The sequence below is a fragment of the Suillus fuscotomentosus genome (assembly GCF_016647785.1).
Source record: "Suillus fuscotomentosus strain FC203 chromosome Unknown F5891scaffold_27, whole genome shotgun sequence".
In the NCBI taxonomy this organism is placed as follows: domain Eukaryota; kingdom Fungi; phylum Basidiomycota; class Agaricomycetes; order Boletales; family Suillaceae; genus Suillus; species Suillus fuscotomentosus.
In genome coordinates, this window is record NW_024539539.1 from 510,011 (window position 1) to 525,177 (window position 15,167).

General features: G+C 46.5%; 7 protein-coding genes across 7 annotated transcripts; 3 read left to right on the forward strand and 4 right to left on the reverse strand.

Annotated features, from left to right (window-relative positions):
• Window positions 1-96: 96 nt before the first annotated feature.
• Window positions 97-709, reverse strand: F5891DRAFT_1227069 (uncharacterized protein; the record flags this gene model as incomplete). Its single annotated transcript, XM_041369518.1, has 2 exons — window positions 97-446; window positions 508-709. The coding sequence occupies 2 exons, from the start codon at window positions 707-709 to the stop codon at window positions 97-99; spliced, it is 552 nt and encodes a 183-aa protein (XP_041226004.1).
• A 773-nt stretch (window positions 710-1,482) lies between these two features.
• On the reverse strand, window positions 1,483-2,364 carry F5891DRAFT_1227073 (uncharacterized protein; the record flags this gene model as incomplete). Its single annotated transcript, XM_041369519.1, has 2 exons — window positions 1,483-2,238; window positions 2,323-2,364. 2 exons carry the CDS (start codon window positions 2,362-2,364, stop codon window positions 1,483-1,485), a joined length of 798 nt encoding a protein of 265 aa, XP_041226005.1.
• Window positions 2,365-2,408: 44 nt separating this feature from the next.
• Window positions 2,409-4,663, forward strand: F5891DRAFT_1278321 (uncharacterized protein; the record flags this gene model as incomplete). The annotated part of the gene is made up of 10 exons (XM_041370313.1): window positions 2,409-2,643; window positions 2,698-2,739; window positions 2,795-2,944; window positions 2,997-3,169; window positions 3,243-3,428; window positions 3,490-3,672; window positions 3,909-4,058; window positions 4,109-4,288; window positions 4,348-4,529; window positions 4,582-4,663. The coding sequence occupies exons 1-10, from the start codon at window positions 2,511-2,513 to the stop codon at window positions 4,661-4,663; spliced, it is 1,461 nt and encodes a 486-aa protein (XP_041226006.1). The 5' UTR covers window positions 2,409-2,510.
• A 2,187-nt stretch (window positions 4,664-6,850) lies between these two features.
• F5891DRAFT_314185 (uncharacterized protein) lies at window positions 6,851-8,031 on the reverse strand. Its single transcript, XM_041371314.1, has 3 exons — window positions 7,169-8,031; window positions 6,959-7,100; window positions 6,851-6,868 (listed from the first exon to the last, which is right to left on the reverse strand). The coding sequence occupies exons 1-2, from the start codon at window positions 7,771-7,773 to the stop codon at window positions 7,085-7,087; spliced, it is 621 nt and encodes a 206-aa protein (XP_041226007.1). The 5' UTR covers window positions 7,774-8,031; the 3' UTR covers window positions 6,851-6,868; window positions 6,959-7,084.
• An 84-nt stretch (window positions 8,032-8,115) lies between these two features.
• On the reverse strand, window positions 8,116-11,170 carry F5891DRAFT_1034001 (uncharacterized protein). The gene is made up of 15 exons (XM_041361736.1): window positions 10,536-11,170; window positions 10,339-10,480; window positions 10,134-10,285; window positions 9,962-10,083; window positions 9,788-9,904; window positions 9,612-9,738; window positions 9,522-9,552; window positions 9,365-9,465; window positions 9,201-9,309; window positions 9,035-9,089; window positions 8,912-8,990; window positions 8,815-8,860; window positions 8,543-8,757; window positions 8,445-8,486; window positions 8,116-8,391 (listed from the first exon to the last, which is right to left on the reverse strand). Exons 1-15 carry the CDS (start codon window positions 11,089-11,091, stop codon window positions 8,288-8,290), a joined length of 1,998 nt encoding a protein of 665 aa, XP_041226008.1. The 5' UTR covers window positions 11,092-11,170; the 3' UTR covers window positions 8,116-8,287.
• On the forward strand, window positions 11,171-13,075 carry F5891DRAFT_1034016 (WD40 repeat-like protein). The gene is made up of 8 exons (XM_041361737.1): window positions 11,171-11,306; window positions 11,354-11,427; window positions 11,495-11,610; window positions 11,668-11,827; window positions 11,879-12,440; window positions 12,494-12,655; window positions 12,711-12,812; window positions 12,862-13,075. Exons 1-8 carry the CDS (start codon window positions 11,251-11,253, stop codon window positions 12,893-12,895), a joined length of 1,266 nt encoding a protein of 421 aa, XP_041226009.1. The 5' UTR covers window positions 11,171-11,250; the 3' UTR covers window positions 12,896-13,075.
• Window positions 13,076-13,154: 79 nt separating this feature from the next.
• Window positions 13,155-14,871, forward strand: F5891DRAFT_314461 (uncharacterized protein). The gene is made up of 3 exons (XM_041371315.1): window positions 13,155-14,456; window positions 14,530-14,634; window positions 14,694-14,871. The coding sequence occupies exon 1, from the start codon at window positions 13,258-13,260 to the stop codon at window positions 14,419-14,421; it is 1,164 nt and encodes a 387-aa protein (XP_041226010.1). The 5' UTR covers window positions 13,155-13,257; the 3' UTR covers window positions 14,422-14,456; window positions 14,530-14,634; window positions 14,694-14,871.
• Window positions 14,872-15,167: the final 296 nt, after the last annotated feature.

Genomic DNA, 15,167 nt, shown 5'->3' on the forward strand with positions numbered 1-15,167 from the left:
TTCAAACTCGAGCTTAAAACGGTTGAATTCCAGGAAATGTAGTATTTTCACAGAAATCATTGTATTTCAGATGAATGTAGTCGATTCTAGTACTAGTCAGATAATAGTTAAATAAGCATGCCTGTCGCTGAACGAGTTTATGAAGAAGGTAGAACAAAGCTCCAGAACGGTACTACTGGTCCATTCACGAGGTGCTACAGGGCCGAATTTTGGAATAAGATGTACACTCCTGCGAATATCAGAAATGTCAATGATGCTTGCCAGACGCTCTCCATTACGAATGAGGCGGGAAATTTTATACAAACCATGGTTTGCTTCAGGCTGCCCGAATGGCGTGAACCATTCCACATATGCAAAGTGGGTAGGCAAAATTCCAGGTGTGCGAAATAAGGCAGCTGTAGCCTGGCTTGTCAGCGTGAAGATGCGCACTTGTGCAACACGATACCCTGATATTGATGATCAAATATTAGCATGATGTTACAAGGGATTAGTACAAAAAACACGCACCATCAACACCTGTCGTCCCACCACCATCTTCGTTAACTAAAACCGTGTCGAAGCGCGCAGGAACTATCTGCCTTCTTTTGTCCTTTCGTGGTGGCTGACAGTGCACTGAATCCACGGTAACGGTTGAATCACGATGTCCGTGAGCATTGATTGCGTGGAACTTGACCCTATGGAATGCGGTGTAGAGAATCATGCCTCTCATGGCGTGATATGGTAGTTTTCACCAAGGAGTATACAGCACGAACTCATAGCATTACTCTGTGCGCTACCCGCAGCTATCTCTATATGAGGCGCAGCTTTCCCACGCAACGCGCGCCATGCGCGCACCATTCCCGCGCTTCACGATGTATACGCGCGCGCGCGTTCCCGCGCTTGCGCGCCCTATAGCGCCAGCCATCCAGATGCATCCATCCACTGTCCACCAAGCTCCCTAGTATGTATATTTCCATTTCCTTTATTAGCATAGTTCCACCTTTATTTTTATCATAGTTTCCCACTCATATATATTTTTACATACCTACTCGGTAGCGCTTCGGCTCCGCATGAGCGCGCTTAGGCACGCTATATAAGCGCCAGCAGTACATACTTTTCACCTGAACCTACTTTTCCTACTTTTCACTTACTAGTTACTACCCACTTACTACTTAGCAGAATATAGTAGAAAGCTATTCCTTTACATTTTGCACTCTTATATCTCTTATCTTGCTTTATATCACTACTTAAGCTTAGTTTCTCATTTCTGCATACGCACGCGCACTTTCCCGCGCTTCGCGCTAATACGCGCGCGCGTTCCCGCGCCTTTGTACCTTGCGCGCTCCTGCGCTTTCTCGCGCTTCGCTTAAGGGCACACTTCTAGATCCTTGCTGCACTCACTTCCCCTATAGGGTCGAACGCACTTGCTTCTCAAGTAACGCAGACTAGGCAGCGCGCGACCTTACAACTTTTACAGATACAGTCAGGAGCTTCTTTTGTTCCTCATTGTATTGTTGTTTCTACAGCGGCAACAGTCTGGAAGGGAAGGATGACATGGGAAGCTTCTTGTTCAAGTTGCGCTGGAGAAAGGCCAGGTTGATTTGTGCGAACGACATAACGAGCTAATGCTTCGGTGAAAAAAGTGGCGCCATAGTCGCGAACTACACTATCCAATGGAACACGTCTAATAGTTGGGTGTTTCGTCATCTTGATCGAGCGACGATAGTCCATGTCGGGCGGTAACCTGTCTTGTGGAGGAGGATCGCCAGCAAGGCGCCATTGGACAAAATTATTGTGCCATAACATCTTCTCGCGTCTTTCAAGCCAGAGTGTCATTTGCGTATATTCGTCTTTATGGTTAGTAGCTCTGTAAGCATCCTTTGCGAGATCAATATGTAAGCGTTTGGTGTACTCGGTGTTGTAGTTGTCAGTCGTGCCATATAGTTTGATCATATGCACATAATGACGGAAGAAATGGAGTTTTGGAAGGTTGAAATTCGCTCGAATGCCGAGATCGACAAAGATGCTTTTGTTGTCATGAAAGCGAGTCAGGGCTTCAGTGAGAAGCGCGAGAGTTTGATCGGTGTGGCAAGGGTACTGAGCGAGGTAAAGGAAGTCGAGGATGGCACGAACAGCACAAATAAGGCGACCACTGTCAAGATTTCCAGGCAATCGGATATCAATGATGATACCGAGCAAAAAGCGGCAGATTTGGTTGTGTTCTGTTCCACTGACACGAGAAAGGCCACTGAGATCATTCTGGTGGTAAAAAAACAAGGGCCATAACAAAGACAACCTACAGCCACAAACAAAGCTTCAAGCAAAGTTCAGCGGACTACGAACTTTGTCAACCCTGCCCCAGCGCAACCCTGCAACCCTGCCCATGCAAAGTTCAGCGGACTATGAACTTTTTTCTTTAACACTGCCCACCAACTTGACCGCTACATTCTTTTTACCCTCAGCGTCCTGTATCATTCAATTTCGTAGCAGTACACTCTTTGAAAAGAGAAAACACTCATTCACCTTTTAAAATGCCTCCCCGTCCATCTGAGATAGCTGCTCAGAAGCGGAATGCTAAAAAGAAAGAGAAAGTAGCAGCGAGACAAGTGTCTTCCGGCGCTGAGGTCGTAACCCCAGACATAGCTGATGACATCGCAGATAGCAGTGAGTACAGAGGCTGTCATAATCAGACCCAAAAAAACTCACATTCTCGCAAAGAGCTGCAATGGTCTTCAAAGAAAAAAGCACTGGAGCGCAAAGGTGAGCGCCTAAACCCATATTGTGCAAAAAAAATTATGCTACATACCTATGTCAGTCTGGAATGATACAACCAGCAATAATCGCAAGCGTGCACCAACGGTGACTGAGCTTCTGTCTGCGCCTGCAACAAAGTCAGTAAGGAAGACACTGAAAGCAGTCAAAAAGACACAGAAAGCAGTTGAAGGTGGTGGTCGTGAGAGAAGCAGTATGTGTGGCCTCTTTAAAACCGAGTCGAAGTGATACTCAACTTAAAATAGGTGTAGCTTCCACTCTCACAAGTCACAATGGTGTGTCAGTTGACACCGACGACTCTGCGAGTGAATATGGTATCAGCGACTCTGAATCCAATAAGTCAGATGTCAATGTGGAAGTTGAAGACGACAGTGATATCTCAGACTTACTGTCTAAAACCCCGGAGAATCTTCATGAGGTACTAATGAAAGAGGTGCATGAGATTTCAAATTTACTAGCTGATAGTCACTTACAAATTGGTACAATGTCAGATTCCGCGTTTTGTTCCACCCCGCCTTGCTTCACGTTACAGTGATAGTTCAGCCGCTGCATCAACGTGGGATGATGATGATCCGGCGGGCCAACTCGTCACGGTCACAGCTGACTCAGTCAAGGTCAAATGTGAGCCTGACGAGAAGAAGAAAAGGAGCAAGCTCGAAGGACGACAACAGATTGAGGTGACCTAACAATCCCTTTCACTGGCCCGATTCACGATTATTTCTGATTTTTGCTTTGTAGAGACCACAGTTTGCACAGCCGTCACATGACTTAGATGATTCCATCGCTGTCACAACCCCTGGACCGGAACCACGTGACACATCCAACACTTATGCGCCTTTCAAATGGCCTGAGTTCACTAATCTAGTTTACGAAGCAGACGGCCCCATCAACCTCAAGGCTCAGAACACACGCATACAGATGGTTTTGAAGACGGCTGTCTTTGAACTCAAGAAATCTGCTATCTTCGAGAATGCATTCCCTACTATCACCGAGAAATGAACCATGGCTATGCAAGCAGTCAGTAACGCTGCCTACAAGCATAAAGAAAGGGCTATATTGAAGAGGCTTAAACACGACACTGACTTTGCAGTTGCTCTTGCTAGTATTGTTCGTGTTTGTTTTTGGTATGAACTCGACGCTGATGCTCTTGCTTGAAGCCTGAGGGACGGCTTAGTGCTTTCCACACTGGTATCAAAAAGCTCGCTCATCAAATCGTTGTGTCTCGATTCGCACTTCGGAGAGGTTGTTCCAATGAGGTCGAAGAGCTCCTGAAAAGTCACAAGTATATTTTTCCGACTAACCAAAATGTGAGTGGTTAGTGTCATGTTTCATTGTCGATATTGATGTCACTGCCCAGGGTAAAGTCCTTGGTGATCAACCTTTCTGCGACGAGGCCATGATCGATACGCTACATCAGTCATTGTTCGACAGCAAGAACTCGATTGGAGTTCAATCACATGAAGATTTTGTGTCGGTCTTAGATGGCAATGATGAGCCGGAGCTCCCCATAGCTATGGTTGCCTTGATTGCAACTGTTGTACGTTTTTTATTTGTATTTTCTAGATGAATACTTACTAAATGTGATGGTTGTTGCAGATCTATGCCATACTGATGGACTGGAGGAGCGGCAATCCACCGTCGAGCTCTCAAGTCAAATCATTCAATGCTACTGTCTACATTAGTGTTTACAAAGCCCATGAAGCAACCCTCACTCGGATCTTTGAAGGCGGTAAAAAGAAGTATCATGCGCTGATGGCACGGCTTTACAAGGCTGTCTGGTGCGTTTCATCATCCTCTGATCGAATGCCTGCCATTAACATACTATGTTAGTGTGTCGGACAATGTGTTGCTGCCATCTGGTGCGCTGAGCAACTTCGACTACCTCGATCTCAGTGCAATGTCCGAGGATTGAACTAAGGTTGTTGTGCCATGTGCACCCGCGGATACCCATGTATTACTGATCTCACTTTGTACATTTTGATAGTCGTTCGTACATACTGACAGGCCATTCTGATCCAATATAATGTTGATTTTCGTGTATTTTGACAATGACCGACGAGTGAATTCGAACTAATTCATTAGTATTCAGAAGAAATCACTTGGAATTCGAACTAATTCATTGAAACTATGACCAGACTTAAATAAAACAGTAAAACATGATTTCACTGAAAATCAAAGGAAAACCAGGGATTTACTGGAAATTACCTTGATTTCAGGGGGAAGGCTTTCCCTGATGCACTAGTGATACTAACTAGTTAGCAATGCGACGCCTAATGTCGGACCTCTGACAACGACAGGAAGGAACTCGTGTGAGTTTAAGTCGTGTTCGCCCGAAAACCTAGACTGGTGACCAGCCCCTCTATGAGGCAAACCGTCGATAGAGGGACTGGTAAATCTGGGTTTGAATTTGGATAGTGCGTGCTTTGGAGTCGTCACATGACGGAAAACCCTGTTCGGGACTTAGACCTTGCTTAGATAAGTCTGCTAAGTTATTTGATCATACATTACAAGTACCGTTGTTCTATGTAACGTCGCTCGTCGTCTCCAGCAGTGATCAGCTTTCATTCCAACTGCTGCGGGGCAGCCTAACGTTTGAGATGTGCTCTATTTATGTATTCTGCCTCAAATCAATCTTTTTTCACTGTGTCTAGTGGTCCTAACTTTCAAGCTCTTCTTGACTTGGACTCAAGGATTCCAGGATGTCTCAAGGATGGCTCGAACGTGACGGAGACCTCTCGGTACTTGCTGAGACTGATCTAAATCGCTCCGTGGACTCTGGCTTTGTCGACATTACCATGGGATCTCCAGCATCAATCCCTACACCGAGTACCAGACGAAACCGGATGTCTACTCACGATCGGATCAACAGCGCACTCCAAACCGGTAGGGAGCCGTTCTTGTATCAGCAAACGAGCAAATGAATCTAGTCCTTCCATCGAGGCTTCCTGCACAGCTTGGATGATAGAGTTCACGTCCATTGGAGTTGTAGAGTAGATACATACATTAATGACGCGACCGTGTATACATCGCATCAATATGAATCAAACATTAATTTCAACATTTCAAATATTCACGTCGAAAATTTCAGTTTTCTTATTGGCTACAGGTCATGTGACGACTCCAAAGCGCGCACTATCCAAATTCAAACCCAGATTTACCAGTCCCTCTATCGACGGTTTGCCTCATAGAGGGGCTGGTCACCAGTCTACCGAAAACCCACCATGACAATATCATGACCTTGGCGATGCACACCTTCAATCTTAGATTGGGATGCATCTTAACCGCATTTTGGCAGCTGTCCTCTTTCTGGTGGGTACAGTAGAGCTGACACTCAGCCCGCTGCATCAATCGCTTGATAACTGTCTGTCTCATGTCCAATATTTTTTACCGTAAGACAAGAAAAGTTCTTGAACACAAGAGCGAGTAAGTGAACATTAAAAGACGCTAAGAGACCCGGTGTTTCCTGATGCTACATACAAGTCTAGTACTTCTAGTGACCACATTTGATTTGTTTGGTGAGATGAGGATGCAATATAAAATTACAAGGGACGGTTGATGAGAAAGAGAAATTTTGAAGAGAAATTTCAAAAAGGTATATAGGGTCATCTGCAGGGTATTGATATCATCATTGGTGTTCAAAAGAGCGCTCTGTGATGTGGCTGTAACTATGACCAATGCAAGAATATTTGACCAAGCACATGCGAAGAATGAGAATGAGTATCAATTGCCGAAAGATGCCTCATTATCTCTGCGCAGTAGTTGTAGGGTTACTGGCCTACTAATGGTGTAGGCGAATTATTACATGTGAAGAAGCGACGTGTGAGTGAGAGAAAATTAACATGAAATATCGACCGAGTACCTGTATATCGGAAATATCGACGAGAATGAGCATCAGTTTCTCAACTTTACCGCCACCCTGGCAATGTCAGTGCAGGTTCAAATGATGAAGCGATGAGTGAGAGATTGGGATGAGAGACTGGTGATTTGAGCGTGGTTGCGAAGGCGATCGTCGATGTCTGTATGCAGGTTATGATTCGATGTTCATAACCAAATGGATACGTTCCTGCGAGTTCTGCAGAGATTTATGCCATTTGACAGCAATAACGATTCAACGATTCTGCCAGATTGATCAGGATCATTCCCATAAGTGTATGCAGGATATAAAAGCTGGCCATCGTCCTACAGTGTTCCCTCATCCGAGATTCACCTCAGAAGATTCCATATCACCTCGCATAGAAAATGCGCGTTTCCCTCCTCGCCATTGTGGTTGCTTTGACAGCATCTATGTTTGTCAGTGCATGTTCGAACCTGGATGAAGGATGCAACGATACTCTCAATTGCTGCGAAGGCTATATTTGTTACAAAGGTGGTGTGAGTATGAGCAGTTCGCTGTGCAACCAGAATTCAACTACATAACTCATCTGCGCGCCTTAGTTCAATGGAGGCAAGATCTGTCAATAGTAGTCGATTGAAAATCGAGGTCGGCAGCCCGAGGGTCAGAATGTCACAAGTCTGTGAGCCCTGTTTTTGCTTTCGTGATATCATGGTTGACGTTGAAGCTTGAAGCCCAGTGAAATCGACAAGAAAGAGGTAGATACGTGTCGATATAGATCGAAGAAAATAGAACCTATAAATTACGAGTTCAGAAGAGCCTCTGTAAACCTTGCCGACGACGATGAGGGTAGAAAGAGTCCTTCCACTGTCAGTCGGTTGCATCTCCTGAATGTAATGAAGGATTTGTAAAGTTCTTGAACACAAGCGGGCGGGCCGCGCCAGCCATTGCCTTGACTTCAGATGACACCATTCACAAAGCAAATTGATGCACTGCCTGCTGTACAATCCGATGTGATGCTGAAACTGAGTCAAGACTGTCTTCCGCTTAACTGTTACGCCAAAAGACAGTGGTGTCGTTGAACGAGGACCTTGAAAGAACTTGGAATGATGTTGAAAGCACAGCCTGCAGGCTACACGTGAACTTGTTTGTTTCTCAGCAGCCCTGCAAAACTGCGGTTGGCACTCCATTCGTAAGGAGTCTTTATAGATTTGTGAGCCCAGCTGTGACTCGTGCAATTCGGTACTATCACGGTGTATTCGGATGACTGAGGTTGGAATGGAGGCTTGGATAGATCGCCTTCTCCCATTCCACCGATCAACAAAAACAGCTCCATATCAACAGAGTGCAAGAGTTGTTGCTCAGGAAAGCCTTTAAGTTGTAGACTTGGTTGCTGAGTGCTTCGAGCGTATGGGGCCAATGACTGTTTGTAGTTATTCGAAAATCGAAACGCAAAGTAGAGTGGCGCTGATCAAGTGCATGTGACTGAGAGTGGGGCATCGACTCGTCCGTGGTTATATAAGCCAAGCTGTTTTAGGTGTAAATGAAACCAACTTGAAAAGGTGCCAGTGACAGTATCACAAATTAGTCTACGTAATGAGTACTGAGTGCCTCCTGGTCATGTCTTGTACAGGTATTGTTGATACGAACATCTTGGATGGTAATCCTTCTATATACTGTAGAACCAATACTCATCCCGCTCCATCAATCGATTTCGGATGGTTCTAAATTGTCTCCCTTGCCAGTTTTTAACCAGTATTGTTTACCGTAGCACAAGAGAAGTTCGGATCCACGAGCCACTGCCTTGGCTTCAGATAATACAATTAGTAGAACGACTCGGTAAACCATCTGGAAACCTTACTGGTATAAAATCCGATGTGATGCTCCCCGTTGACAAGAAGAACTCGAGTGCATATCATTCAGCTGATGGGTATAAATAGGCTCCACGTCGAGACTCACCTTGTGCTACACAATTAGCCAGTTCCGCGTTGGAGCGGGGCGTCCCATCAGACCTGGGAAAGTCCGATTCCGATTCCGATTCCGTTTCGTTTTCAACGGGCGCGTGGTTTAGGAAACGAGTAGCATTTCCGACTGGCGCAGCATCAAGCATCTCATCCCCATTGGCGTTTGAAAATTCGAAAAAATAATTGCGACCGCTATATTCGGTAACATGACTGCATGAAGTGAGGATGTTTCAAGTTTCGTCGGTGTTCAATAATGCGAAGGCGTACTGTAGAATCTCAACATGGTCACTCGTCAAAATGCCGCCGACATAATCTAAGCAGAAACATAAGCTGTTAGACTCCAATGTCCCAAGAAACGCATCACCTCCGATGAAATCGCCAGGCTTCATATCTTCCGCCGCGAAAGCTCCTAGGCCATGTTTAGCCCGCCTGATCTCGACCGCCTGACCAGTAGTGAGTATAATTCGTGGACGACGGGCGTCTTTACCTTGGTATCATTTCGCTGAAGCCTCGTGTTTACGCATGGGTCGTCAGTTGCGCCTGATTAAAGTTCACTTGCACTGAGTCACGCGCGTAAACGTGTTAATATCGTAGTCTGACCTCTAAATTGGAATTCAGCCCACTTCACTGAATGTTTAAATGCTGTACCCTACCTTGCATCGCATTTATTACATATCCCGGGCAAACATTCTCGAAGGTTTTTAACGCACGGGCAATTTGAAAGGCAGCGTTTGCACTCGCAACCGCGATATTGACGATTGCCTGAAATGATTTAGAACCTAACCCGTATCACAAATTGAGTCATGACCATACGGACAATTTACACCACACCGGCAAGACAGCTGACAGTGTCGTTTCCGACGGTAGCATTCACACCGTTCTTTTTCACAGGGACCCTTATGCTTGCAAGGCTCGAGGCTGCATCATGAAGTATCCCATGATTTACATCTGTTTGATCATACAAAGGAACTTACGGGACAAATTCTGCATGATCAGGATCTTCTTCTGCGATTGATTGCGAGTCAGAAACCCATGGTCACCCAACAGAAACATTATTGGTGTACCAAAAATGGGACGAGGCTTTCGGCCCTTTTTCTTTGTTTTGTTCTTTGTATGACTTTCCACGTCGCCTGCAGGGTCATCATCATATAACATGTTATCAGGAAATATGTGAGATCGCTGAACAAAGACCTTGAGAGAAGTGAGATTGGCAGCATATGGTACATGTAGACGTGTTTACTTCTCGGCAAGGCTTGAAGCAGAGATCCGCAAGCTGACAAGGAAATAGATCGGGTGATATTGATAAGATTGTTTTCAATGTCTCTAGGTCGGATTCATTCTCCCAATAGACTTTGTCCTAAGGACCACACGGATCAGGAATGAATGTTGTGGGGTGCTCAGCGACAGCGGTTACCATGTAAGATTCGTCTGTTAGACGGAAACATTCTTCACCACAGGGCTCTCCTTCACTGAGTCGCATGCTTTGATTTGTCACCTTGGGCCTACCGCCTCCGAACGACCCGAACTGAGGATGCTCTAGCAGACCACATGAATAGAATAGATTGAAAATTTACAGTGGAACTTACTATGGGTTGTGCACAGAGTTCGCAAACAATTAAGGTTTGGACAAAATGTCGCAAGAACAGATGACAACCTCTCACGGAGATCATCAGGTGCGGGCTCGATGCAGGCCCCCTCCATATCATCCTCAGTTCCACCAGGCCAGCGAAGGAAATCGCTGCATAAAACAATGAGACCGTCCTCACGAGGACGTGAATCAAGCAAGCTGACCGCTGAAATCTTTGCCATAGAAGACCATCGTTGTACGATTCACGGAGTGGTTTGGGGAATACGCGTATCCGATCAATGTTCGTTATCGAGATATTCGAAGCGTTGTGTAGTCGGCGGACAGTTTCTATTTGGATCATTTCCGCTGGGGATGCAATCTCTAGTGGCGGTTTCAGCATGTTCAACTGATCGTGGCTTACAGTCTGGATCAAAATCTTCTTCCCATGCGAACGACTCAAAGTTGTCTAGATGTTCCATGACAGGGAATTTCTCCTCATCGCCATACGGAATGAATGCAGCTGCATCGTGCACTCTCAAGTTTTGAATGCTCTGATTGACTGGTGGACAAGACTCGTAAGAAGGGTGGGCCTCAAAAGCAGGATCGACCGAGATCTCCTCTATCTCTAATGGGTATGATATGCTTCGACCCTCGGCATCGAACTGGGTCACTACCAGCAAAGGTTGGTTTGGGTTCTCTGAGTCGATCCGCATCTCCGAATCTTGAAGAGTCCCGGGGTCAAGTAGCTGGTCTATCGTCTTATTATAGTTTTCCCTTTCTCCGGGGACCCGGCGGCCGGCCAAAGCGTGGATTATTTGTTGGCACTCCCTTGGTTCCCATTCGTAAAATTGTTTCCAGACTTCTTTGTAGATTCGCAAGCCCAGCTCGCGCAGTTCGGTATATGTGTATTCGGATGACTGAAGATTGTTGGATAGATCGCCCTCTTCTGTTCCATCGCTCAATAGAATCGACTCCATATCCAAAGAGTGCAAAAGTTTTGGCTTGGGGAGGTGTCAGAACTTCCAGTGTTACAGCCCTGCGGTGGATTTCGTCACGAACTTCATGATGTTTGTTGTTGTTTGAAATGTCAAGTATTAGTGCTGCCACCAAAGCACATTACGCCTCATTCCGCTACCATGGCAGAGAAGTCAAACGCCAATATGCTCTTCGCTAACTTCAACCAAGATTTCTCGTAAGTCTTAGACGTATAAAGGAGCGCTATCTCGAACCGCATTTTAGATGCATATCTGTTGGAACTCGGAAGGGGTACAGCATAACTAACTGTGATCCATTCGGGAGAGTCTACACGATGAGTGCGTATTTGTCATGTCTTGTACTGGTGTTGTGGACACTGAAGTGGCAGGAACATCTTATGCTTAGATGACGGCGCACGTGGCATCGTTGAAATGCTCTTCTGCACTTCGCTCATTGCGCTAGTCGGTGCCGCTGATCAACCCCAGTCTAGCCCACGAAAACTACAAATTGTCAATACAAAGGTGCATATTCCTCTAAGTGTTGATGTAAATCGGAATGTCATCTCTTCACACTGACAGCGACAATCCATGATCTGCGAACTGCTGTTCCCGTCCTCCATCCTTTCTGTCAAATTGAACAGGAAAACCCTCGTCATTGTGTTGGAAGTCGAAATATATATTTATGATATATCCAACATGCGTCTTCTGCACATCATAGAGACTACACCGAACCCAGAAGGTGAGCGCGCTACCTACCGCTCACCAACGATCTACAGCTGAGCTGTGCCAGCAACATGTGCCCTCTCACCATCCGCTGACAATTCCTACCTTGCTTATCCTTCTCCTGTCCCTTCCCCTACAACTCAATCGCCTAGTCAGGCTTCTACGTCACAGGCTCCATCATCCAGTCACCAATCTGGCGACGTTCTCCTCTTCTCCACACGCACATTGACAGTTGCTAATGTAATCCAGGCGCACAAATCGCCAATCTCTTTCCTTTCCATCAATTCAACAGGTACTATGCTTGCGACTGCATCCGACAAGGGCACTGTCATCCGTGTTTGGAGCATCCCTGGGGCAGAGAAATTGTACCAATTTCGTCGGGGGACACGCGAAGCACGAATATATTCGATTAACTTCAATGTGGTGTCATCTTTGCTTGCTGTCAGCTCGGCACATGACACGGTACACATCTTCAAACTTGGCTATCAAAAAGCTCCGTCGTCCTCGTCCAGTAAGAAGAATGATGCCCTGTCTAGCCCGCCGGAGTCCATTGATGGCAGGGAGGGGTCCGCAGGGATGGATGGAGGGTATGAAGCATTCGCAGACGAACGCAAGAAGAGCGGTGTTTCGTACGTTGATCGTATTCTTTCGCAGTGTAAAATTTATTTCTAATGTTGTCTAGCTTGAGTCTTCGTCGCAAGTCGATGCAAATGACCAAGAGTCTGTCGCATTCAGTTGGGGGCTATCTCCCTAATACATTGACCGAGATGTGGGAACCATCTCGTGACTTTGCGTTCCTGCGGCTACCGACAAGTGGAGCAAGATGCATTGTTGCGCTCAGCGGGTATGATCAAATTTGTTTCTTTGCTCCTGCCTCAGTTTTCTCATGTTTGGTGCAGAACGCTACCACAGGTCATGGTCATCTCGTCCGAGGGCTATTTCTACTCGTACAACATTGATCTGGAGAACGGTGGTGAGTGTTCCCTAATGAAACAGTATAGGTGAGCTTTTCATGTGCATTTCATTGGCAGAACTAACCCCAAGTAACAGCTTGCTCGACCCTGATTCGGCTGGTATGGAGTGATGTTTCTCTTCTGTTCTCTTCGCATGGATGGCTTGAAGTTTGAGTGTCGCCTTGTATAATTACTCACAGCTTAGTTGAATGAGAAGTACTTACTATACAAGAACAGCTGTACTTTTCTATTCGACTTATTTTGAAGTTAACTACTAGCAACGGCGGTATTCTCTTACCGTTTTGAATCAATAATTGAGGTCAAATTCAGCGTTGCACGTGTTTGTGCTTTTCTGAGCCTGTGGCAGGCCGGAGTTTGTTACGACTGTGACTACGACCTCTCGGCGGAACCTATTTGTTGACTTACACACATTGCGCTGGCGTTGTACCGGAAAATCATACCCTCACACACCGCAACTGTCTGGATCAAACTCATGGCTGTGGACAATTTCTCCTACAAGGACAGCATACGAGCTGCTTTGGCCTCGTGCATGCCATGCTTTAGTAGCATAGCGCCTGTCAACTCCAATGATAATGCCCATAGCGATGCCAGAACCCATAGGTTGCCATCAAACGAACTCGAAGGGCTCTTGCGTGACACAAACACAGAAATAGAAACGCTCTCTCTGCACTCAAACATCGGTGCTGGCCGGAGAAAGCCTCGAAAGCGTCCTGCATTCTCACTGACACTCTTTGGGTACACATTATTCGGCCGCCCGCCGATTTACCTTTCGGATGATGAAGAGGAACGAGGATGGAGGAGGAGAACACTTGGCACTGCATCATCATCCACGCTAGACTCGGATGCAGCACCACTGGATGCATCGACTATTGCTCGCCTGTCGTCTCCAGACCGCGCAGAAGCCGAGCAGCACAGACGTGATGAGGAAGCACAGCGGAAGGCAGAGAGGAAGGCACGGCGCAGGGAGCGCAAGGAGCGAGAGCGCATGTCTACTTTGCTCTCACTCAATGGTAACTCTGTTGTAAAAGAGAGTGGTTTCGAGGGGTTCCAGGGCAGTGGGGAATCCGCAATACCCTCGCTGCCAGCCAGTGAATTTGGGCCATTTATACGGGGGCAAGAAGAATTGTCAGCCATAGGGGGAGAGGGGGAAGGCTCTGAGGACGTCGACGATGCTGACCTTGGCGGGGAGTTATACACCCGCAAGAAACGGTATTCTATTTGGAGTGGTTCGGGTTCAGATTCTCGCTCTCGGACATCTGCTTCAGTCTCCAACGGAGATGCAAATTTAAATTACAACCATCATCAGCCTGAGCTGGCACAAGCTGTCCCACCGTCATACCCACAGACCGAAATGCAGCTGCCCAACTCAGCCAAAAAGTCAAAATACCGCACGTCAAAACGCTTCTCGCCACTCTCGTCTTCAACAGCATCACAGTCCACGGCACCTTATACTCCCGCACCGTCCATTTCTGTGTCTCCAGCCGTTGCTGCATTCCCTGTCCCCCATGAGCGCATGGGGCTCGCCATTGAGGGAGAGGTTGCACGGGGATTTCCAAGCGTTGGACTGTCGAGCGCAAGAGGGAAAACGAGAGAGATGGGTGTGTTCCTCGCTAGCCGAGAGGCTGCTCAGTCGTGATTGGGAGTGTAAACAACAGCATGCTTTATTTTTTGGTATGCACATCTACATTTATCATGTATGAATACTTATATTGTTCTGTGGATGGGATTTATGCTATGATATCAGTGTTTTTTTAGATGCTTTGAGCTTGCATCTTGGTCCGAGAGAACGCTTGACGACTCGCTAAACAAGTTGCGCGAGCGTTATCTACCTTCGTGAAGGGAAAATTGGGTTTGTGCTGTTTGTGCCAGTGGAGATCGCGCATGAATCTGACCGATGCACGTGCTAAGAACACTTGACATATGTCAAGGACCGGAACTCAGTTTAATGGACCATCTTCTCTAATTCCATCTCGTAATCACTACCATACAGTGCCCAGCGCAGATCTCGAAATGACTAGCTCAGTTTTGACACGTTTTGGGGTTCGTGCCCAAAGCTATAGGAGATCTGGGGCATAACCGCATACAGCAGCGAGGCAGTGACTTCTAAGGTACGTTGCAATGTGACGGACGCAACTTGATTCCAAACTAATATGTACTGGTCAGAGCTATCTGCGCAATATGCCGTCCCCAAAATATGTAACTCAGGGGTTCTGGATAAAGTTTCCAGCAGGCCCATTCGAAGCTCACCGCAATGAGCAAATCTTCGAAACTCAATGCGATGCTCAAGCGGTGCTGCAACACGGTACCAGGGGTTTAGGGTCATGGTTTGCACTACATACACAGGATCGCAGAAAACCTGTACTATATAACGAGGAGTGAAAC

What these genes read in the sequence shown, in the direction of transcription:
- F5891DRAFT_314185 (XM_041371314.1), bottom strand. Translation starts at nt 7,773, where the DNA reads ATGGAGTGCCAACCGCAGTTTTGCAGGGCTGCTGAGAAACAAACAAGT.
- F5891DRAFT_1034001 (XM_041361736.1), bottom strand. Translation starts at nt 11,091, where the DNA reads ATGGAGTCGATTCTATTGAGCGATGGAACAGAAGAGGGCGATCTATCC. An exon ending in CTATGGCAAAGATTTCAGCG is followed by an intron (nt 10,286 to 10,338) that starts GTCAGCTTGCTT and finishes TGTTTTATGCAG; the next exon opens with CGATTTCCTTCGCTGGCCTG. An exon ending in GACCATGTTGAGATTCTACA is followed by an intron (nt 8,758 to 8,814) that starts GTACGCCTTCGC and finishes CACTTCATGCAG; the next exon opens with TCATGTTACCGAATATAGCG.
- F5891DRAFT_1034016 (XM_041361737.1), top strand. Translation starts at nt 11,251, where the DNA reads ATGGCAGAGAAGTCAAACGCCAATATGCTCTTCGCTAACTTCAACCAA. An exon ending in AACTTCAACCAAGATTTCTC is followed by an intron (nt 11,307 to 11,353) that starts GTAAGTCTTAGA and finishes ACCGCATTTTAG; the next exon opens with ATGCATATCTGTTGGAACTC. An exon ending in TACAAATTGTCAATACAAAG is followed by an intron (nt 11,611 to 11,667) that starts GTGCATATTCCT and finishes TCACACTGACAG; the next exon opens with CGACAATCCATGATCTGCGA.
- F5891DRAFT_314461 (XM_041371315.1), top strand. Translation starts at nt 13,258, where the DNA reads ATGGCTGTGGACAATTTCTCCTACAAGGACAGCATACGAGCTGCTTTG.